This window comes from Macrosteles quadrilineatus, unplaced genomic scaffold (assembly GCF_028750875.1).
Source record: "Macrosteles quadrilineatus isolate MER2022 unplaced genomic scaffold, UCM_ALF_1.0 Scaffold_6__1_contigs__length_79288215, whole genome shotgun sequence".
Lineage (NCBI taxonomy): Eukaryota > Metazoa > Arthropoda > Insecta > Hemiptera > Cicadellidae > Macrosteles > Macrosteles quadrilineatus.
Window position 1 is genome coordinate 7,218,264 of NW_026542599.1, and position 18,960 is coordinate 7,237,223.

Below are 18,960 nucleotides of genomic sequence, written 5' to 3' on the forward strand. Positions count from 1 at the left end.
AGGCGGTCAAACTGCTAGGATTCTGGATCGATTCCAAACTCAACTGGAACCTCCATGTGGAGAGAGTGTGCGTCAGGCTAAGCAGAATATTATATCTGATCAGGAAACTGAAGCATGAGATTACACGTCCCTACCTAGTCATAATGTACCATGCATTATTCCATAGCCACATAAATTATGGACTGGTGGTATGGGGCCATTGCTACGCGACCCAGAGTGTGCTGTTGCTGCAGAAGAAGGCGCTAAGACTAATAACATCCTCTGGCCCTACCGATCACTGTAGACCTCTTTTTAAAGAACTTGGCATACTATCAGTTTTCAGCCAGTATGCGCTAAACACCCTAGTTCTTCTGAGAGAAAATATAAACAACTTCTCAACCAGAAACATGCAGCACAACTATGGAACCCGCAGAGCCTATGACCTGGATGCACCCCGTTGTCGACTTAGCCACACGCTTAACTCATATCCATCTCTAGCGATAAAATTATTTAATACGCTACCGACAACCATCCGGACCCTAGAACCAAAGCAGTTTAAGTCTGCACTTCGCCAGAGCCTAGTCAGTAGGCCTCTGTACTCCATCAAGGAACTGATTGACAATCCACTCAACTTTCCAAAAATCCGAGTCACATCCGTCAGTACAGTTTAAATTGTATATATATATGTTTATAGTAGTGTTTTATAAGTTACTCTTTTTTGACGCAATCTATCCAACGTTTGTTGGTCAAGGATGAAGGAATCAAGTATTCAAGTATAAGTAAGTAAGCCACTGGGGCCGGGGTGGAGCCCGAGAGTCCTATCAGAATAAAAACTACTTAGTTTTCCTGAGTGAGTGAGTCAGTCAGTCAGTAAGGGCTTTGCCTTTTAGATATATTAAATACATCTATAACTTAACATTGCTGTTGGATTGATGGATGAATAATAGCTAAAGGGGAAAATTTGTCTGTTGCCTAAACTTTTTAGGTAAAGTAAATGGTATGCCTATAATTTGTTTAGATACTTAACACAGCAAAAATAATTCAATTCAATAACTACCAGTAAATATACTTCATTATTGACTTTGACGCAGTTGTTGAAAAATGCAGGATGATTTCTTACCAGACAGAATGTTTCATAATCGACGCTTTACCCCTTCTTCTAAACATACTAGTTCTTCTGGTCTCTTCCTAAAACTTATCCAGCCTACCTCTCTAACCTAAAAACCAAATCAAACTCTAAACCTAACCTAACCTTTACTTTTTACTTACAAAGCTTATTCAATATTCAGTCAGATCAGAGATCAAATTCAAAGTAATGAAGTAGGCCTATTAACTTAATTAAGTAAAGTAAAGTTGTAAGTTGTTGACTGCTGTAGTGAACAAGTGAACGGTTATTTAATTTCATAGTTATTTTTGTTTTAACTGCTGCAATGGGTAAAATTTAGGTAGGCCTAATTATTTAGTTCAAATCCCCCATTAGGCTTAAACCTGTCTTGGTTAGCTAGCTTACTCCAACTTTTTAGAGTTATAATCTTTATTAGCAAGCTAGCTACTAAGTTCAGGATACTTATACGGGTACAGTTTCTTAACTGGGCTATGCTAATATCGATTGAAACTACCGAATTGGAAATATTGATTAATAATCAATATTTTTAAATAGGCTATATCTATTATAAAATTAAACTATCATAACCTAACCTAACCTACCAAACTTGCTGATGGTGAAAAATCGCATTAGGGTTTACTAATCGAAGCGATAGTTTCAATCGAAATTAGCATAGCCCAGTTAAGAAACTGTACCCACTTATACATTGTTGTAACTACACATAGGTACGGCAAGTTGCAAACATAAATTTCTGGCTGCACTTTATTTACGTGCTACCCTCATTCGAATGAAAATATCGATCGATTGATTATTTCATTTGATATATAGTAGAACCTCTTCAATCCGAACTAATTGGGACCAGGTGTAGTTCGGACTATTGAATAGTTCGGATTACATAAAATATTGTTGTTTTACATAACAATAGCTAGGGATAAGTGAAAAATGCTTTATAAAGTAAAATACTGCGTTTATTTAATACAGTTAGTAAACATAGGGAATAAACAGTAAGTTGAGACAATTGAAATAATTACGGTGCGTATATCAATAAATACAGTATACAATAAAGAACTACTGTACTGTGTACATAGAGTACAGCAATGAGGCATTCGGATTAAAGAGGTTCTACTGTATCAAGTTTGGTTAGTTAGGTTTAAATCTAACTGAATGAATAATCAATAATAGGTAACAAATAATCTACGGTTAGTTAGGTTTAACCCTCCGAGTGTTAACTTATGTGTCGTAAAAGCGACTCATAACACATCCGCTGTAGTGTTATGCGTTGCTTTTGCGACTCACAAACACTGTTTACGGCGACGGCTCTGGGACTGACTGAATCGTATTGAACTGGATCGAGTTAGGTATGGGTTTTTTCAGCAGATTCAGAGCTTTCTCCTGATGTCTGTTTCTAGACACTTTTAATTTTAGTTCCGAAAATATTGCAGCAGACAGCTGACGTGGTATTTGTAAACAGCTTGGTTAACCTCGCACCGATGACTGATGTGTTTTATTACGTTTATCATTGTTTTAGTGTTAAAATCAAAAGTAGTGATATACGTGGTGCATTATAAGAAGATTTAAGTGATTTTGAAGGGCTGGTTGATGATCCTAAAGAAGTGGTAGTGATATTGATGTAAATTATCAGCCAGATTCCTAGCTATGGTTAGGCTATGCATTCTTAGCTAAACGCTATGTACCGAAATCTGTTTTTTGCCCATAACTTATTTATTTGCAAACCTAGGCTACTTCCTTATATTATTATATTTTTGGAATCCTCATAAAATTCTGAACAAAGTGGCTATTTTAAAATATTTGTAGACCTATAAATTATAACGGCTGCACTTTACTTTAGGTCCTACACTCATTTGAATGAAAATATCGAATTGATATATCGATTAATCTATTGTTTCATTCGATATATCGTTTGGTTAGTTTGGCTGCACTTAAGTTAACGTCCTTCACTCAATCGAATGAAAAATATTGATATGTGTAGATTATTCGTTACCTATAGGCTATTGATTATTCATTCGGTTAGATTTAACCCTCCAAGTGTCTATAGTTTTGGTCTTAATGTTCGCCCATTTATATTAGGTATATTTGTTCACCTATGTAGAAGCCCCCTGCTTGTTTGGGCCAAGGTAGGCCTAATTTTAAAGTAGGCTATATGTTAATTTACTTTATTTACCTATGATTGAAGAATACTTCAGGTTCATGCCTAAAAATTATTTGCTTACAGAATGGAGCAAGCTATCATAGATCTTGAGGAACAATTTCTCAATACTGTGAAGAGACTTGATGACATCGAATGGAAAGTAGAAAGCACTCAGACGTATAAAAATAACAATTGTGAATCTATAGTGAAACTTATAACGGAGAGCAAAAGTTTAAGCAACAATTTTGATAGTATTTCAAGCGAACTGGCAGAATTGGACCCTAACCTGGATGACATAAGGTCCAAACTGAGAAATGCTTATCAATACCATGCAATAAACTTCGATTCTTTGAACAGAAACGTGCAAGCCTTCCAGAGTTCGTCACCATCAACTGGATGTAACAAAAATTAAGGTACCTAGGCCTAACTTAACTTGGGCATCAAAGGTAGCATCTGAGCCTCGGCTTATCCGAGGTTGTTTTAGGTCTAAATAAGTTAACTTAGGCTATGTATATTTTAAATTTTCAGTCAGAAACAAATAATTACCGGCACCTTAGCCTTACATTGATAAGGTATGTTTTTTTTTTCAAGTTTAAAGTAAAAACCGCTCTTATTTTCTATATGGGAAATTCGCTGATACAAATTAAATTATGATTAATTAAAACTAATGTAGTCTACGTAAGAATTTTTTTTATGTAAATGATCCGCAATAACATACGCACACAGTGTTTAATAGAATTTACTAATTTCCATTTAACAAAAGTATCTTTATTACTGAACTCAATCTGTGTACAACTTGTAAAAAATTCAAATGTAAACAATAACAATAATAACATAATATGACATATGATTATACACAGATCAAGGAATACTTTTAACCAAACACACAGTATTAAGGCGGGGACACACTTGTCATACACCCTTCCGATCCGACTCCGATCATACTGCGGTACGACTGTCGGAGAGGGGAATGGTACATAACATTGAACGCGGTTGTTTACACCTCTCCGACACGCTTCATGTCATACTCCGATCCTACTCCGATTTTGACTCCGATCACGCACCGACACTGCAGTCTATTCGTTTGTCGGATGCAGGACGGGTTATTTCTTTAAAATCACCTTTATTGGAACAATTGTTTGAGATAAATATATGCCGATGGTTGATTTGAAATCTGTGCGTGCATACCTTCAATTCGAGACCACAATCATGAAAATCGGACGGGTAGGAGAGCTAAACGAACTCGAGAGAGAAAAACCTATAATATATAAAATGGGCACTTCTGCTTTCCTTCCATGCAGAATGGACCAAAATTCTCCGTTTTCCACTGCCCTCCAGAGTTGTCTGACTTTCTTCCTCTTCACCTAGACAAACCATGGCTAAATCCTGAATACAAAAGTTTTTGAACATACAGTATTTATCACCTTCTGCACGTAGTTTACGTTTACGAATCAGACTGGCGAGTGTTGATCTACTCGGTGGAGGAAATCGGAGATGGGTCGCCGGTTCGGAAGCGTGTATGACATGTGTGTTCACCCCCTCCGATCCCGCACCGATCCTTCTGGAATCCCGCAAATCGGATCGTAGTAGGATCGGAAGGGTGTATGACAAGTGTGTCCCCGCCTTTAGATTGGCTGCCAACTGTTGGCAATCTGGACGAGCCGTCTGCAGAGTGTAAAGGTTAGCAGTGGCATTACCGGCTCGTAGGCTATCGCTTTTTGTCAATCTTTGTCATTGCGATGTTGTGATGTTACTGTAACTTGATAGTGTCAAGTAAAGTAAAGCTCAGGTGGAACTCATAGGAAAAGTACAGTACAGTACTTCTAAAAATTCTTGATTGATTGTAGGCTAATGTTATACTTATACCCTAAACTAGAAAGAACTAAACAAAGGGTGTATCTGCAGTTGGAAGAAAGGTACAGAAGGGTTAAGTCCAAGCTGGCCTACCAGTGTGGCCAACTATTGAACATATATTTCCCAGCAGTCAATGAGACCGGGGCTTTGGTAAATGTGGATCTAAGCTGTATGTTATCCAGCATATTGAACTAATTTAGAAGAAAGGGCAAGTTATTTGTCTAGTTACTTTTCATTCTTCAGTGATTACAGACAAAATGGGTGGTGACAGATTGTTGAAAATTTACTATTTTTGTTACTATTTAAGTTAGTGCAGATGTTCTTCAACGCAGCTGGATAAAAAGTATCATAACTGTGGCATAGTATTTTTTGACACCATGATTCTCAATTTATGGAACAAGCCCTAACACCGATTAAATAAATATCCAGCGTTTTTAAGGATTGGTTGTAATTAACAGTTGTAAACGTGATACAATTCGGAAGAGAATGGATATTAGAGGAATTTTGCTGATCATTGTTTTTTTAATCACAACATTTTTGTTATGAGCATTATCATTGAAACAAAAATTGCTTTCATAACTTTTACCTAAAGATTGACAAGTCAACCCCATGACAAAACTAATAGAAATAGTATACAAAATAAAGTAATAAAATTCCATTTGTTGCAGAATCAATGGATAAAACAAGCTCTACCTACTTTATAGGCCCTATTAAGCCGTTTGTCAAAGCGTCTGATGAACTAAAAAGCAGTTCAGAAAATACTGATTCTAATCCAACACCTAGACCTGTGTTTGTTTCTGGTAGTCATGTCAAACAGTTTTATGAAAAGGTGATCGGAAAAGTTTCCAATACTAAGCGAGTAGAAAAAAGGGAAACAGCTGATGATTGCAAGAAACAGAAAACTGTAGTCAAAGTGACATTTAATATTAATACACTTATGAAGGCCGTTGAAGGCGGAAATTTGAAGGATGTTGAAAAAATATTAGATGGAAATGAAGATAAGATCAACACGACGGATCAGTTTGGTTGGACTCCGCTGATGTCAGCATGTTGTACTGGGAATATAGACATGGTGGAGCTGCTACTAAGATGGTGTCCGCGACTTGATCTTCGAGACAAAAAAGGCAACACTTGTCGTCAACTAGCTTCTAGTAGAGGTCACACTCATGTCTTGACTATTCTGGACAAATATACTCTACAGTCCAAAAACACTACCGTAGAAGAGTCTACCTGTTCGGAACAATCACGAATCACCCCGTTTTACTGCAAGAGGTGTAAATTAAGTTTCGAGGATACATCGTTAAAGCAACATCTTTCTTCCACTGTTCACAATTTCAACGCTGCATCGAAGAAAAAGATACCTACAATGTACGGAATTCCTGAAAGCAACAAAGGATTTCAAATCCTACTCAGGTCAGGATGGGACAAAGAAACCGGGCTAGGTCCGAGCGGCGAAGGCAATAAATTTCCCCCGAAAACCATTTTGAAACAAGACCGGACGGGGTTGGGAGCTAAACAGTACAAACCAAGAGTAACACATAATGTGGAGGATGCACGGAGGAATGCAAAACCCAAAGATACATTCAAAAGAAAGCTACAGTCGCAAAAAAGAAAGGACCAAAGACTGGAAAGGAATTTAAGACAAATGTTGTCATAGCATTGGGTCCAAATAGTCGATGTTGGGTGTAAATAATGTAAATATATAAATTAGTGGTGAGTGAGTTGAGCTATTAATTTCTTTAATACAATAAGTGTAGGCCTATATTACTATTTCCATTACAATCAGTAAAATTATTTGTATAGTTATTAAATTTAAACTATTCATTTAAAAAATAAAATATAGATAAGCACAGTAGCCTACATTTTTTTAAAGGTCTGTTGCTGTAAAACTCAAAACATATAATAAAATAACTTAACAAAACAAATAACCTACACTATTAAAAATTATTATTCGGACTATTCATGCCAATTAATTGTTCTGTACTACCATTAAATAACTTATTGTTTAACATCTTTGCTACACAACGGTTTACCAATTGTTCATTTGTATTCAAAACCAACAACATACAATAGTACAATAATTAGTTCATTCTTAATTTTTATGTGCATCAATACCGTACAAGTTGACATTAACCTTATTGAGGCATTTCCTATTTGTCAAATTCGGCTGCGTTTTTTTTTTTTTTACAACCCCTTCACATGGTTCAGGTTTAACGATTTTCCTAACTGAATGGCTGTACTAATGAATGGGCTGTAACCTGAACATACTAAAACCCTCGAATGACATTCAAAATTATGCTGCCGTATTTGGCAGGTAGGAAAACCCGCCTCAAGGTAGCATCTTTAGTGACAATTGCATCAAAATCTTTCATTACTGCTAGTTATCAAACCGCAAATTTCAAATTTGAAGACAAGCTCCATACACTTGTGTTAAAACTAAAATTTAACATCCAAGCATTATTCTAATTTGTATTCATTTAATTAATTATTTAGTTGCAAGTGGGGCTTTATTAATAAATATACAGATTTTACTGGTTCTACATAACTTTTATTAACTTCACACAATACTTGATTTACAGATTACATGTTCTCTATTTGAAGGCCAAAATCAGAGAGAGCGAATTAACGGTTTCGCTCCAAAATCCATAAATAAGAAAAAACAAAGAATAAACTCCAAGTCATTATAAAGTTATAAAGCTATAAAGTACAAAAGGAACAACATAGAGTAATGAGCTATTACAATATAACACAACTTATAACAAGCATAAAATGTTGTTACAGTTTTTTATACCAATCTTCAGTAAAAGGTTAAATTACCTGTGTCCGCCGGTCGATCGTAATATTGCTGTGTCCTATTACAGGAGATGCATTTCGGCAGAATAAATTGCCATCATCAGTCCTAATATAAGTTCTTGATCTTCCCCATTGAAGTTTTGAAACACATACACAAACTTTACACTTAGATACATCACGATTAAAACGTAAAAATACACGGTAGGCCTACTTTTATTTGAGCCATGACGGACATGTAGACGCGCGTCGGTCGTGTGTCGAGTCTCGGCTGGGATACCAATCTGTTAGTTTTTATCTCTCAGACCAATAAAGTAGTTTTTGAATGATTTAAAGGCAAATTCTGTTTTAATGGTCCCCTCCCAAGTTTACTTGTTTGCTACAATTTATCATCAAACTGAACCATATGTTGTTTTTTTTTTCAGAGCATAATCTGAAATGGAAAATCCTAAATTAACCTTGAAACAACTGCATGCTGCAGAGCTCCAAGCTGACTCTATTTTGCGAGACAGAGCTGAGATTGTCGACCTCGACCGCAGACGCAACAGTAACCGAGAAGCTTTGAGAGCTCTGTCTAAGGAAAAGGGGAAGAAGACTTGGTTCACCCTCGGACCAATACTTGTTAAGCTACCTGTCTCCACAGCCAGTGATTTACTGAACAAAGGTAAATGCTATGTAAAATATGTCCACTTTGTTTAAAGTCTTCAATTAAATAGATGAAAATCTACTTATATACTGTACAGGGTGATCAACTCAAGGAGGCCACCATTGGGATATCGGAAACAGTAAGAATTAGAGAAAACTTTAAACTACTCTAGCACTGGAGTCGGATGCTTCGATCACTCTAGCACTGGGATTGGATGCTAAGATTGCTCTAGCACTGGGGTCAGATGCGTAGATTAGTTTCAGCTATAATTTGTTTCTTTACTACAGTGCTAGAGCAATCCGAGCAATCCCTACTTCCCCTCCCACTAACGGTGATGATACTGGCACACCTGAAGTCTTAGGACTTATAGCCATATATCTGAGTTTATCCTTTTCCTTCCCATAGACCCCTGGAATATCCAACCCAGCGACGACTGAGTCATCCGTGGCAACGATTGAGACGACCTTCGTGAAAGTACGTCACAACGTTAAGCTCTTTCCATTGACACCAAAAACATTCAATCGGTTCAGTAGTTTAAAAGGAGTAATTGTCACAAAAAACCTGCTTGCGTATTAAATAAGTATAGATTCCGCTGGAGTGTATGTTAAATGTAGATCATCTGGTTAAAATTGTTTTAAACTTATTGAAAAAATAAGGAGTAAACCGTAAACATCAAAATTAACTGTACACCTTTATACACAGAACAGAAACGTAGGCCTAATTCAAAATTGTCTTCAGCTGATAAATCTCTGAAATGTGTTTTATCAACAGTAGTTTCAACCTTATCAGTAACCTAAATAGTTCAGTTTCTGATAAGAAATTTACTGTTCTAGATCAAGTAACCATCAACAGTGAGATCAATAAACTTCGGAGTGAGTTGAAAGTAAAGGTGAATGACCTCCGAGATTTGGAGTTTGAAGATCCGGTTCCAGGACTGAATCTAAAGCCGATGACACGAGAAGAAATGTCAGCCATAAATCAAGTGCTAGGATACCATGCGGACTAGTTCTTTCTCTTTCTCACATTTTATTTCTTATTATTGTAAATATATTTTATACTATGAAAATAATTGCTGTGTAAGTTTTTACTCTTAAGAATTAAAGGCAATTGTCTGAGACGTTGTTATACACAACTCAAGATTATCCTTTTAGACTGTTTTTGCAATACAATTTAAGATGGTTCAATTATATTTTCAAATAAATTATTTTTAAAATGTAATTGCACTTTTCATTGACAATCCCTGTTAACAATCCCTATTAAGGTTTTCAATACAAAGTTATTTAAAGAATCTTAACTCCACTCATAACTCGCCCTGCTTTCATATTTAGCTTAAAACATCCATGGAGTTTTCTAGTCAAAGTACTGTTCATCTTCCAATCAACAAAAAACACCAGCTTAAAATTTTTTGCTGGACTTGGACCTTAATAATTTCTATTTCAACATTTTAAAAATAAAATTGGATATTTACAATAACAGGTTAAAAAGTCAATAAAGGTATAACATAGCCATATAAAAACCTTTATTTGATCCAATTATACATAGGCCTATGTCATAAGATACTATAAATATATTATTTAATATGAAAAATTTACATTTCTACAAATTATTTACATCTTTATACCAACCAATCTCGAGGCTTGCAATTAAAACCTGAAACATAAATGTAAACATTTTACATCTCATCAAACACATTTTTTTCATTCAGTAGAACGTCAATAATTCAGATATTTCTATAGCAAAAGCAAGAAATACAATTTTGTCCTGCTATGTAAAAAGCTATGTCTGCCCTCAAACGCCTGTAAGAGTGGGCTATGGGAGTCAAGAACTTAGCTGCAAAAAACGAACCTCTACCGCATCTTGAAAGCCTATCACATGTTTTACTGTACCGGTACACTCTACTCATGTTGCTGTAAATGAAATACATTACAGTGCTTCAACAAAACAAATGTTTTCAATCATCTCTCTTTTAGATCCTGCCTAAAATAGAAAATATACAATTTAATTGTTTTTTTTACTCATACAGTGTGTGCTTGTACATTTTTGTGATCTGGTCCCAAATATTTTGGATTAATGACAATCTACAACTAATTCTGCTTTGGTTAGCAACTAATGTAAAACAATGATTCAGTTTCATAATCACTAATTATATAATAGATATTTAGTCATTATGATAATATTAGGTAAATTAGCAGTAAATTAGTCATTATTATCATGAAAGGTTAGAAATCTTATGCACCAAGAAAGATCCAGTGATTTTAAATTACCTCAGTCCTCCTCTTTTATGCAGTTTTCCACCATATCCTTGAGGTTTGGATTTTCCATTGCCGCAGCAACTCTTTCCTTGTCATTGATTTGCTTGTTGACTGAAAAATAGCAGAAGTTGAGTTTTAAGTTCAAATAAACAAACATAGAACGATGTAAACAGACGTAAACGATGTTTACGTCAACAACTAAATTGTACTCATGACAAAGACTAACAAGAAGTAGTGATTGGGAGAAAAGAAGAATTTTAACTTCTGCAAAGAAAGTTACAAAAGGTTTGTAACTTTCTTACAGGGGAATTTTAGCTGCAATTTATTGAAATGAGGTTAGATTTGCATAGGTTGAAACGTGAAACTGCTTTGCATGGTGGAATACATCAGAAGTATATTATTAAACAATAATATAAATGAAACAAAAAGAACAGGAAAAATTCCAAAAATGTAATCTTTAAGATACTATTTGACTAAATAGAAAGTGATACAAATTTGGGTAACAGCCCGTGGGTAACAGCTAGTATTTCCATAAATACAGTAAGACATATTTATTCCCAATTTAAATAACATTAGAATTAACGAGTGCTTAGGTTTGCTGCTACGGGGAAGAATAACAGTGTTTTTTGACAAAACGTCAATAGTATAGGATGAAATAAATAAATTTGCCAAATTTGATCAACATATATCCATAAACAAGTAAACTACAATAGTTTTCATTTTCTCCATAAGAATAACATGGGAATTTTAAATTTGCACTTTTTTAATTTTCTCCGTAATTATTAGGCATACAAAAATGCTTCAAAATACAAAATTATTTCTTTTTTTAAGCTCTATAAAATGGTTGGTAAAGAAAATCAAAAATTTTATATTTTTAGGGTCAAAAATGGGAAAAACCCATTTTTACCCCATAAAACCCCCCATAAACCCCTGTTCCCATGGTCCGATCCTGCTGGTTCGCAAACTCGTTCAAATAAATGTAGGTTTACACGTTTATACCAAATTTCATCAAAATCGGATAAGTTTTGTTCGAGTTATCGTGCTAACGGACATATATATATATATAAATATATATATATAAACATATAAATATATATATATATATATATAAACATATAAATATATATATATGAATTTGAACGGATCGTGTTTTTGGCCTCTGGGGACCTCAAAACGAAAAAGTAATCGGTCCCGGGTCCAGGTCTTACCATGAGTACTACCATTGTACAATGGTAGTAGCTTATTCCCTATATTGGAAACTCGCTAAAAGAGGTGCCTGGTTAGAGCCTAACATACTTGAATATGAAGAAGGGACATAAAAAAGATAAAGGTGGAAGACAAGTCGTGATTTGTTGTTGTTACAATTAAACACCAACAGCTCACTCTAATAGCAATAATAATAGTAGTAGGTAACATCGGTATTTTTTTTAAATTCTTTTAACTGTCCTAAAGATGATGCAATATTTTTAGTGCCTCCTGCCTTTTACCAAATCCATCAACATTAGCTTGCGGACTATTCTATAAAAAATTGTTTCCTTAGATAATCTTACTCTCGTCCTCAGTATCATGAGCCCCTTTCTTGATCCGGATGTCCAGTTTGATCTGTTCGAGGAGGCAGCGTTCCACTTTGATCCGCATACACAGTCCGATGAGCGTCGCCAGACTGCAATGTGGCACGGTGGGGTTAAACTCTATAACCACCGTGTACGCCTTAGTTCCGTTATTTCTTGTCACCTGTAGATTAAACACAGGTTGTTTGTTAAACATTTTAAGTGTAGGGTACTTTAAAATGTCATCGATAGGTTGTGTTCAATATCACTATAGCCTTGATTTAATCACCGAAGTAATTAAAGCCTACCTCGTAAAATTTGAGGGTCAATCAATGATGGAAATTTCACCTTAATTACATTGGAAATTAATGTTTTTTTCTGGTTGCCATTTCTGATGAACAGAGTGTAAAAAGTGTATTGATCCTTCTTAGCTCAATAACATTGTAATCCCAATGTTCACATGGTACTTTTATCATCTTAAATAAGACTGTTCCAATATAAGTTATTGTACTTACTTTGTATGGTCGTCATTTCAATGAAAAGTATTAAAAGTAAGTAAGTATGTACAATTTACAAATCATGGTGTTACTAGCTGGATTAGTTATTCTTGACATCCCCTCCACAAGAGGATACACAATGGAGATGAATATAATAGAAAAGAAAGCAAAAAGTAAATAGGTGGGTAAACCGCGTAATTAATCAAATTTACACGAGTAAATTAACTAATCTACTTTACTAACTTACGACTTAAATAATCAGTAAGTTTACCCGTAAACTTAAGTGGGTAAATCCTACTTTACTATGTGTTTCTATACAGGGTGAACAACTTAACTGTGCCACCATCTGTATCTCACAGTGGTGAATCCAGGATGGGGGAAGGGGGTTAGGGGTTTGAACCCTCATTTTGACCTTAAAAAGTATTTTTTTACAATAATTTTTTTCTTCAATTAAAGAATCTCTTTTATATGTCTCTAAATAGCCTAAAAAACAAGTTTACAGGTTTTTCCCTGATCACCTCCTACCCTGGGGGGTATTCCATACCTCTCAGTGTAAAACCCCCCTTAAAGTCATTCTAGTTACGCCAATGGTATCTCATAAACTATAAGATTTAGAAAAAAACATTAAATGGAGAACTTTAAAATTTTGTATGGCATCAGGACGTGATTGAGCTATGCGAACGAGCTCATCTTGAAAATGAACGAGCTTTTGACATAAAACCACATTAGGACAGGACGACGTCTGTCGGGCCAGCTAGTAATGAATAAAAACGATTTTAATTGCATTTCCATTATAGAACAATCACAAAATAGGTCTATAAGGTGTACCCTAAAAAAATTTCCTATCAAGCTTACCTTCACCCCACTTTCGTAGACAACATCTAAATCTTCTAGGGTAGCAGGCTTTTCAGGGTCTTTTATTGTCCTTATGCAATCTGAAACGTACAAATTATTGGTATATTGCAATATAAAATAATGCAAAACTAATGTCCCCCATTTACCAAAATGAAAAACAGCTGAAATGAATTACTAATATAAATAGATCGTTGACACTGACAAATAAACCACCAACGGCAACTCATTTATCATACACACATGCTGTTTTTTCATTCATGGATAAAAAATTGAGTTTCGTTGTAAAGGTTTTTGGCAAGTTGAAATTGTGATTCTCTTTGAATTGATGTCGATGTTGTGTTGTCCTTTAAAATTTGTCTATGAAAATAGACCGCTTGAGTCGGAATAGCTCTCTGAGTTGTTAGCATTTTGCATTTTCAAAATCTTTCTCTCGCTGTTAATCCAACTACTCCAATGGCTAAAACCAATATGGATGTAACATAAATAATAACATCGTAGACTATGACCTACACTTTACCTTCCTAATCTAACCCAACTTCAAAACCCTTAATGCAGCCTCGAATCCGCATAAACCCCGATCTGCCCTCCCCACATGTCTAAAATAAAACCTATAATTTATTTGGTTAGTTTACCCTGACTAAAACTTATGTACATTCGACATTCGAGTAAAGTTCTGCAGTGAACCTATGATTATAGCTATCAGATTACCGATCAGTGTAGGCCTACAATTTTTGTTTTCATATAGCCTAGGCTTAAACTTAACTGTTGCTTATTTGGTAACATTTTTACTTCCAACCTTTACTAATTGATTTCCAATCTCTGCTAAACGTCGGCAGATCTCACCACAGACCAATAGCAACGCTCGCAACAAACCAAGCAACACAGCAATGCCTCAACAACCAATGTTTAGGTTGATTTTGACTAAAGTTCCCCATTTCAAGAAAACTTCTCCTAGGCCTATTTCAGGAAAATTTCCCATTCCTCCCGGTTTTTAACCTTTAAGTTATTACCTGGCTAATTAACCATCTCTTTCGTTGATTAACCTTGTTGGATGTCTTCCCCAAAACCCCAAAATTCCCACCAGTCCCCTAGTGAGTTGGGGTCATTGCTTATAGCTGATATATACACCTATTTAATTAATAAGTAATAAAATGAAACCTTGCTGCAAAAAAAGTCATCAAGAAAGTTGTAGTGTTATTGTCAAGCGTTTAGGCCTACAGAACATTTTAGGTGACTTGTGGGTCCGAAATAAATACCCATGTAACTTATAAAATGAACAAACCACAGTTGGTTAGAGCTAGAAAAATTTAATTTTTTTGTGAAACATTGCATCACTTGCTGGCTACTATACCTAACCCAGTACCGCATTTCCCATTAGGTCCACTGCCTGGGGTGCCAAATTTTAGGGGGTGCAAAATTTTAACCTCTTGAATGAATCCCACGAATGAGCCCGCACGTCAGACCGGTAGCCCTGCTAGTGCTATGAGCCCCCGAGTGTAGTTTAGATACCCCCGATCGGCTATCAAAATCTACAACTCCCTTCCAAACCACCTAAGGAACCTTGACGGTACAGCGTTTAAGTCCGAGCTGAAGAACTTGCTCACAAATAGGCCCCTGTATAGTCTTGACGAGTTGTCAAATGATCCTTTGATGCCAGGTTGAGAAATAGACACGCTTACCACAGCCTAAGTTTAAAGTTTTAAGTTTTATGATACTTTGTAAAACAAGTTTTGTATATAATAATTTTGTAAATATTAGTATAACGACGCAATCAATCCGATATACTTCGGTCAAAGATTAAGACAACAAGTATTCAAGTAAGTAAGTAAGTTTAATTTGCTGTGCTTAGCAAGCAAAAGGTTGCCTTGTTTGGTACTGCCGTGTTGGGAATAACCTGCTCTTTCGCGTGTGATATTTCGTTTTTGCTGTAGTCCCGACGACATCCATGCAGCGACTGCCTGTATAATTCACTCCTGTTTACTAACCTGATTGCCCAGGTTGTGTCTTTCTGTTTGTATGCTTTGTTAGTAAACAATGTCGAATCGGTCTGGTATTTCGCTTAGAGACGACAATTTGAATGATGTTTCGGGACATGAATGTTGTCCATCATAAATGTATTTTGTGTTAAGTTATTATGTATTATTCTATGGTTGATGTCAAATAAATGACTAAACAACTCATACCGTCTACCGGCCTACTTTTCAATTTATTTTATACACCGTCCAAATAACATTTTAGTAATATCAACAATTATTATTTTTTTTAAACTAGTGGGTTCATATATATATTTCTTGCAATACAATTAGTATTGTAAATTTTCCACTTGCTACATTTTAGAAGATTGAGATTTTCTGATTTGTTATCATTGTTCAGTTAATCTCATTAGAGGTGTAGTATTAGGGACAGATTATATATGCCAATTACTGTGAAGTTTAATGTGATGGTATTATACAGTTTAAAGGAGTTGTTCTTTTAAATATCAACGGATTACGGTATCCTTGTACATACTAGGCTATACTCAATGACAATGATCGTGACATTATTTACGTTTGTGACCAATATTACGGCAGGGAGGGTGCAACTGTTTTGTGTGCCCAGGGGCGCCGTTTGTCTAAATGCGGCCCTAACCTGACCATAGGCTACTTATTATAACCTTCAGTTCTTTTCAATTAACACGATGACTGCTGAAAACCACGTACAGGCGCTCCCAGTGGCGGGCGAAGCCCCGGCACGCAACCGAATCAGCGAACGCAATTGGCATTCAAATATTTCAGTCTGACGAATCACAAAAGAGCAGTGGTGACTGTGCTGCGTTACCCTGAGAGTGGATGTAGTTCACTGAAACACCCAAAGGTAGCAGCACTGCACGGATCCGTATCCAGTGTCTTTGTAATGTGGGTTGAAGAGAAAAAATCCCCGAAACCGGGACAAAAGCATTGCCAGACAGGATTTTACGGGAAATTTTAGTACCAACCTACACCAAAGTAAAGCTCGCATTCTAAGCTGGCAGGCTGGCAACGATTATAACGTCTCCGTCTGAGGCTAAGCTCACACTGACTCAATATGAATAAATAAATAAATAAATAAATAAATATATTTCTGTTGGTCTGGTGCCAACTTTTGTCGGCGAGCGCCACATCGAAGTGCTAGCGACGCAAAGTGCAACCAAAAAAAAAAAAAAAGTGCGACCGAAGTGCAGTCAACGTGTTAAAATCCTCTCCCCAAAGCTCTTCCCAGACTAAACCTAGGCCCTACACATTTGAGAAACCTAGGACTAAACAAAACATTTAAAAGTTTTATCTTAACATGAAGGTGACATTGTTCAGTGTGTACTGTAGCAATGACTAGGTCTTTTTACTTACCGAATATACTGTCTTGCAATTGTTCATTTTCTCCATCATTGTTGTTAGCCATGTCCAAAGAATCTCTCCTGTTTAAAAATAAGTTTTCGTGAGTCGCAAGAGATGAGATAGATATTTTAGTTGGACTGTCAGAATTATTCTCAACAATTCCCACTAAGGACTTTGTTTTATTTATGATAGCTGATAGCATTTTACCAAATTACCAATTTATAATTTACGAGTGTGGAAAACGTTCATATTTGATAGCGGATTTTTAAATTCACGAAAATTAGAAAGTCTTGTTTAGGCTAGTGCTTGTTGTTGTTTGTAAACAGTCTTAAAACTAAATTCAAGGACATGACATGCTAAAACGCACAGACATGTACACTTATTTTCTACAATCAATCCACTGCAAGACCAATTTATCACTTTACATGATAGCACAAAAATGTCTTAGATAATTATAATCACTATTTACAATAGTTAGTTGCAACACTCATATCACATAACCTTCTCTTCTATTTGAAGATTGATGTAAAATATGGATGCTAGAGCTAGCAGATTAGCAGAAGCAGAACGAAGACAACTTGGAAATCGGAATGGAATTGGGAAATGGGAACGCAAAACACTAAACAGTGAAGTGACGTATATGAGAACGAACAGCTGATTTCATTTCAAAGGCAGCTGATACGATAGACCGGGATCGTACCGACCTGAGGTACCGTATTGAGATTTTTAGTACAGAACCGAGAACCATTGACAGAATTCACCCATTGTTTCCACCTCCTGCTAGATAGGTTGGCGGAGAATTTAAATACAGGACCCATGCCGCTCCGCAGCGTTTATGATAATAATATCTATGGTTCTTACCGTCAACGCAATCAGGGGTAATATTTCACTACGGCCTAAATATTTATTTTTATAGGCGTATTTGGTATCAATTTAAAGCTCTTATCCTCTAGATGTGCCCATTGCGAGTTTGGATGATATCCCATGAAAGCCCTTCGTCCTATGGGCTATTATAATTTCAATTTCATAGATTTTGCTGAATTCCGTTGTCAATCATCTGAACTATTTCATGATGATCTTACTTTTGTTTGTATCAAAACAGATGGTCCATGATACAATTTTGTTTGCATCCATACCAAAATGGGGTTATCTGTAGTTGGTGATTTCAGTGAATTTAAGTAAAATGTTGTAAAGTTATTTGTATAAAATAAAAAGAAGAAAATGACGTAGAAATTGTGTTGTGAGAAGATTTTGTGTTTTCATAGTATGTTTTATTAGTATTTGCAATTTTTCTAAAATGTCTCGAAGAGATCGCGTACCTACGCAATAAAAATAATAGTGATATGATGAGACATAATCGGTTTCATCCTTATCAACTACATATCAAATATATCACGGATTTTGAAGTCTCGAAGTGACAGGTTGCTAGTATGATCTAGTTTTTGTAGGCATACGTTATTTTCTCTGTCACATTATTTTTCCATGCATGTTATTTACTTGTTTCTAACACAATCATGTCAAGGGTTTTATGTTCAGATGTCTATTTATTGTAAAGCATTCCTGCGTATAGTTACCATTGTCAAGCAAAATACATTTTTTCAGTAGAGGTATACGTCTACTATCATAATCAGCAAAGTTTTAAATATTGTTCTTTTTTTCAAATATTCATACTGTCATACTGGGCTCCTAACTTAATCTAGTATATTCTCCATCCAGCCTACAGCCTTCTTTTTAATTTTAAACTTTTAAATTTTTACCTGTTATTGTCTGTGATATTAGCTTATTAATCTAGTCTAACTGGGTTACTGTGAAACCCTATTTTACCATAATATGTGACCATGTCTATTGCAAGATTGTTTTGCTTAAGGACAATAAAGGATTTCTGATTTCTGATATCATGAACATGTCACTTATGTATTTGTAAAAAATGATG

The 18,960-nt window shown here is 35.5% G+C and overlaps 2 protein-coding genes across 4 annotated transcripts; one reads left to right on the forward strand and one right to left on the reverse strand.

Moving 5' to 3' along the window:
• The first annotated feature begins 1,233 nt into the window (after nucleotides 1–1,233).
• LOC128997275 (p53 and DNA damage-regulated protein 1) lies at nucleotides 1,234–9,723 on the forward strand. 3 transcript variants are annotated; one of them, XR_008491116.1, is made up of 4 exons: nucleotides 1,234–1,424; nucleotides 3,318–3,646; nucleotides 5,756–6,800; nucleotides 8,303–8,433. XR_008491116.1 is itself a non-coding variant. In XM_054422893.1 (4 exons), exons 3-4 carry the CDS (start codon nucleotides 8,316–8,318, stop codon nucleotides 9,527–9,529), a joined length of 399 nt encoding a protein of 132 aa, XP_054278868.1. In that variant the 5' UTR covers nucleotides 1,248–1,424; nucleotides 3,318–3,646; nucleotides 8,303–8,315; the 3' UTR covers nucleotides 9,530–9,722. The 3 variants fall into 3 exon arrangements, 2 of the variants coding, with proteins under 2 accessions (XP_054278868.1, XP_054278869.1); XM_054422893.1 differs by lacking the exon at nucleotides 5,756–6,800 and adding an exon at nucleotides 9,357–9,722 and having other exon boundaries at nucleotides 1,248–1,424; nucleotides 8,303–8,541; XM_054422894.1 differs by lacking the exons at nucleotides 1,234–1,424; nucleotides 3,318–3,646 and adding an exon at nucleotides 9,357–9,723 and having other exon boundaries at nucleotides 6,664–6,800; nucleotides 8,303–8,541.
• Nucleotides 9,724–10,020: 297 nt separating this feature from the next.
• Nucleotides 10,021–17,577, reverse strand: LOC128996688 (MIP18 family protein galla-1). Its single transcript, XM_054422124.1, has 5 exons — nucleotides 17,040–17,577; nucleotides 13,678–13,757; nucleotides 12,326–12,509; nucleotides 10,788–10,886; nucleotides 10,021–10,173 (listed from the first exon to the last, which is right to left on the reverse strand). Exons 1-4 carry the CDS (start codon nucleotides 17,227–17,229, stop codon nucleotides 10,789–10,791), a joined length of 552 nt encoding a protein of 183 aa, XP_054278099.1. The 5' UTR covers nucleotides 17,230–17,577; the 3' UTR covers nucleotides 10,021–10,173; nucleotide 10,788.
• Between the last annotated feature and the right edge of the window lie 1,383 nt (nucleotides 17,578–18,960).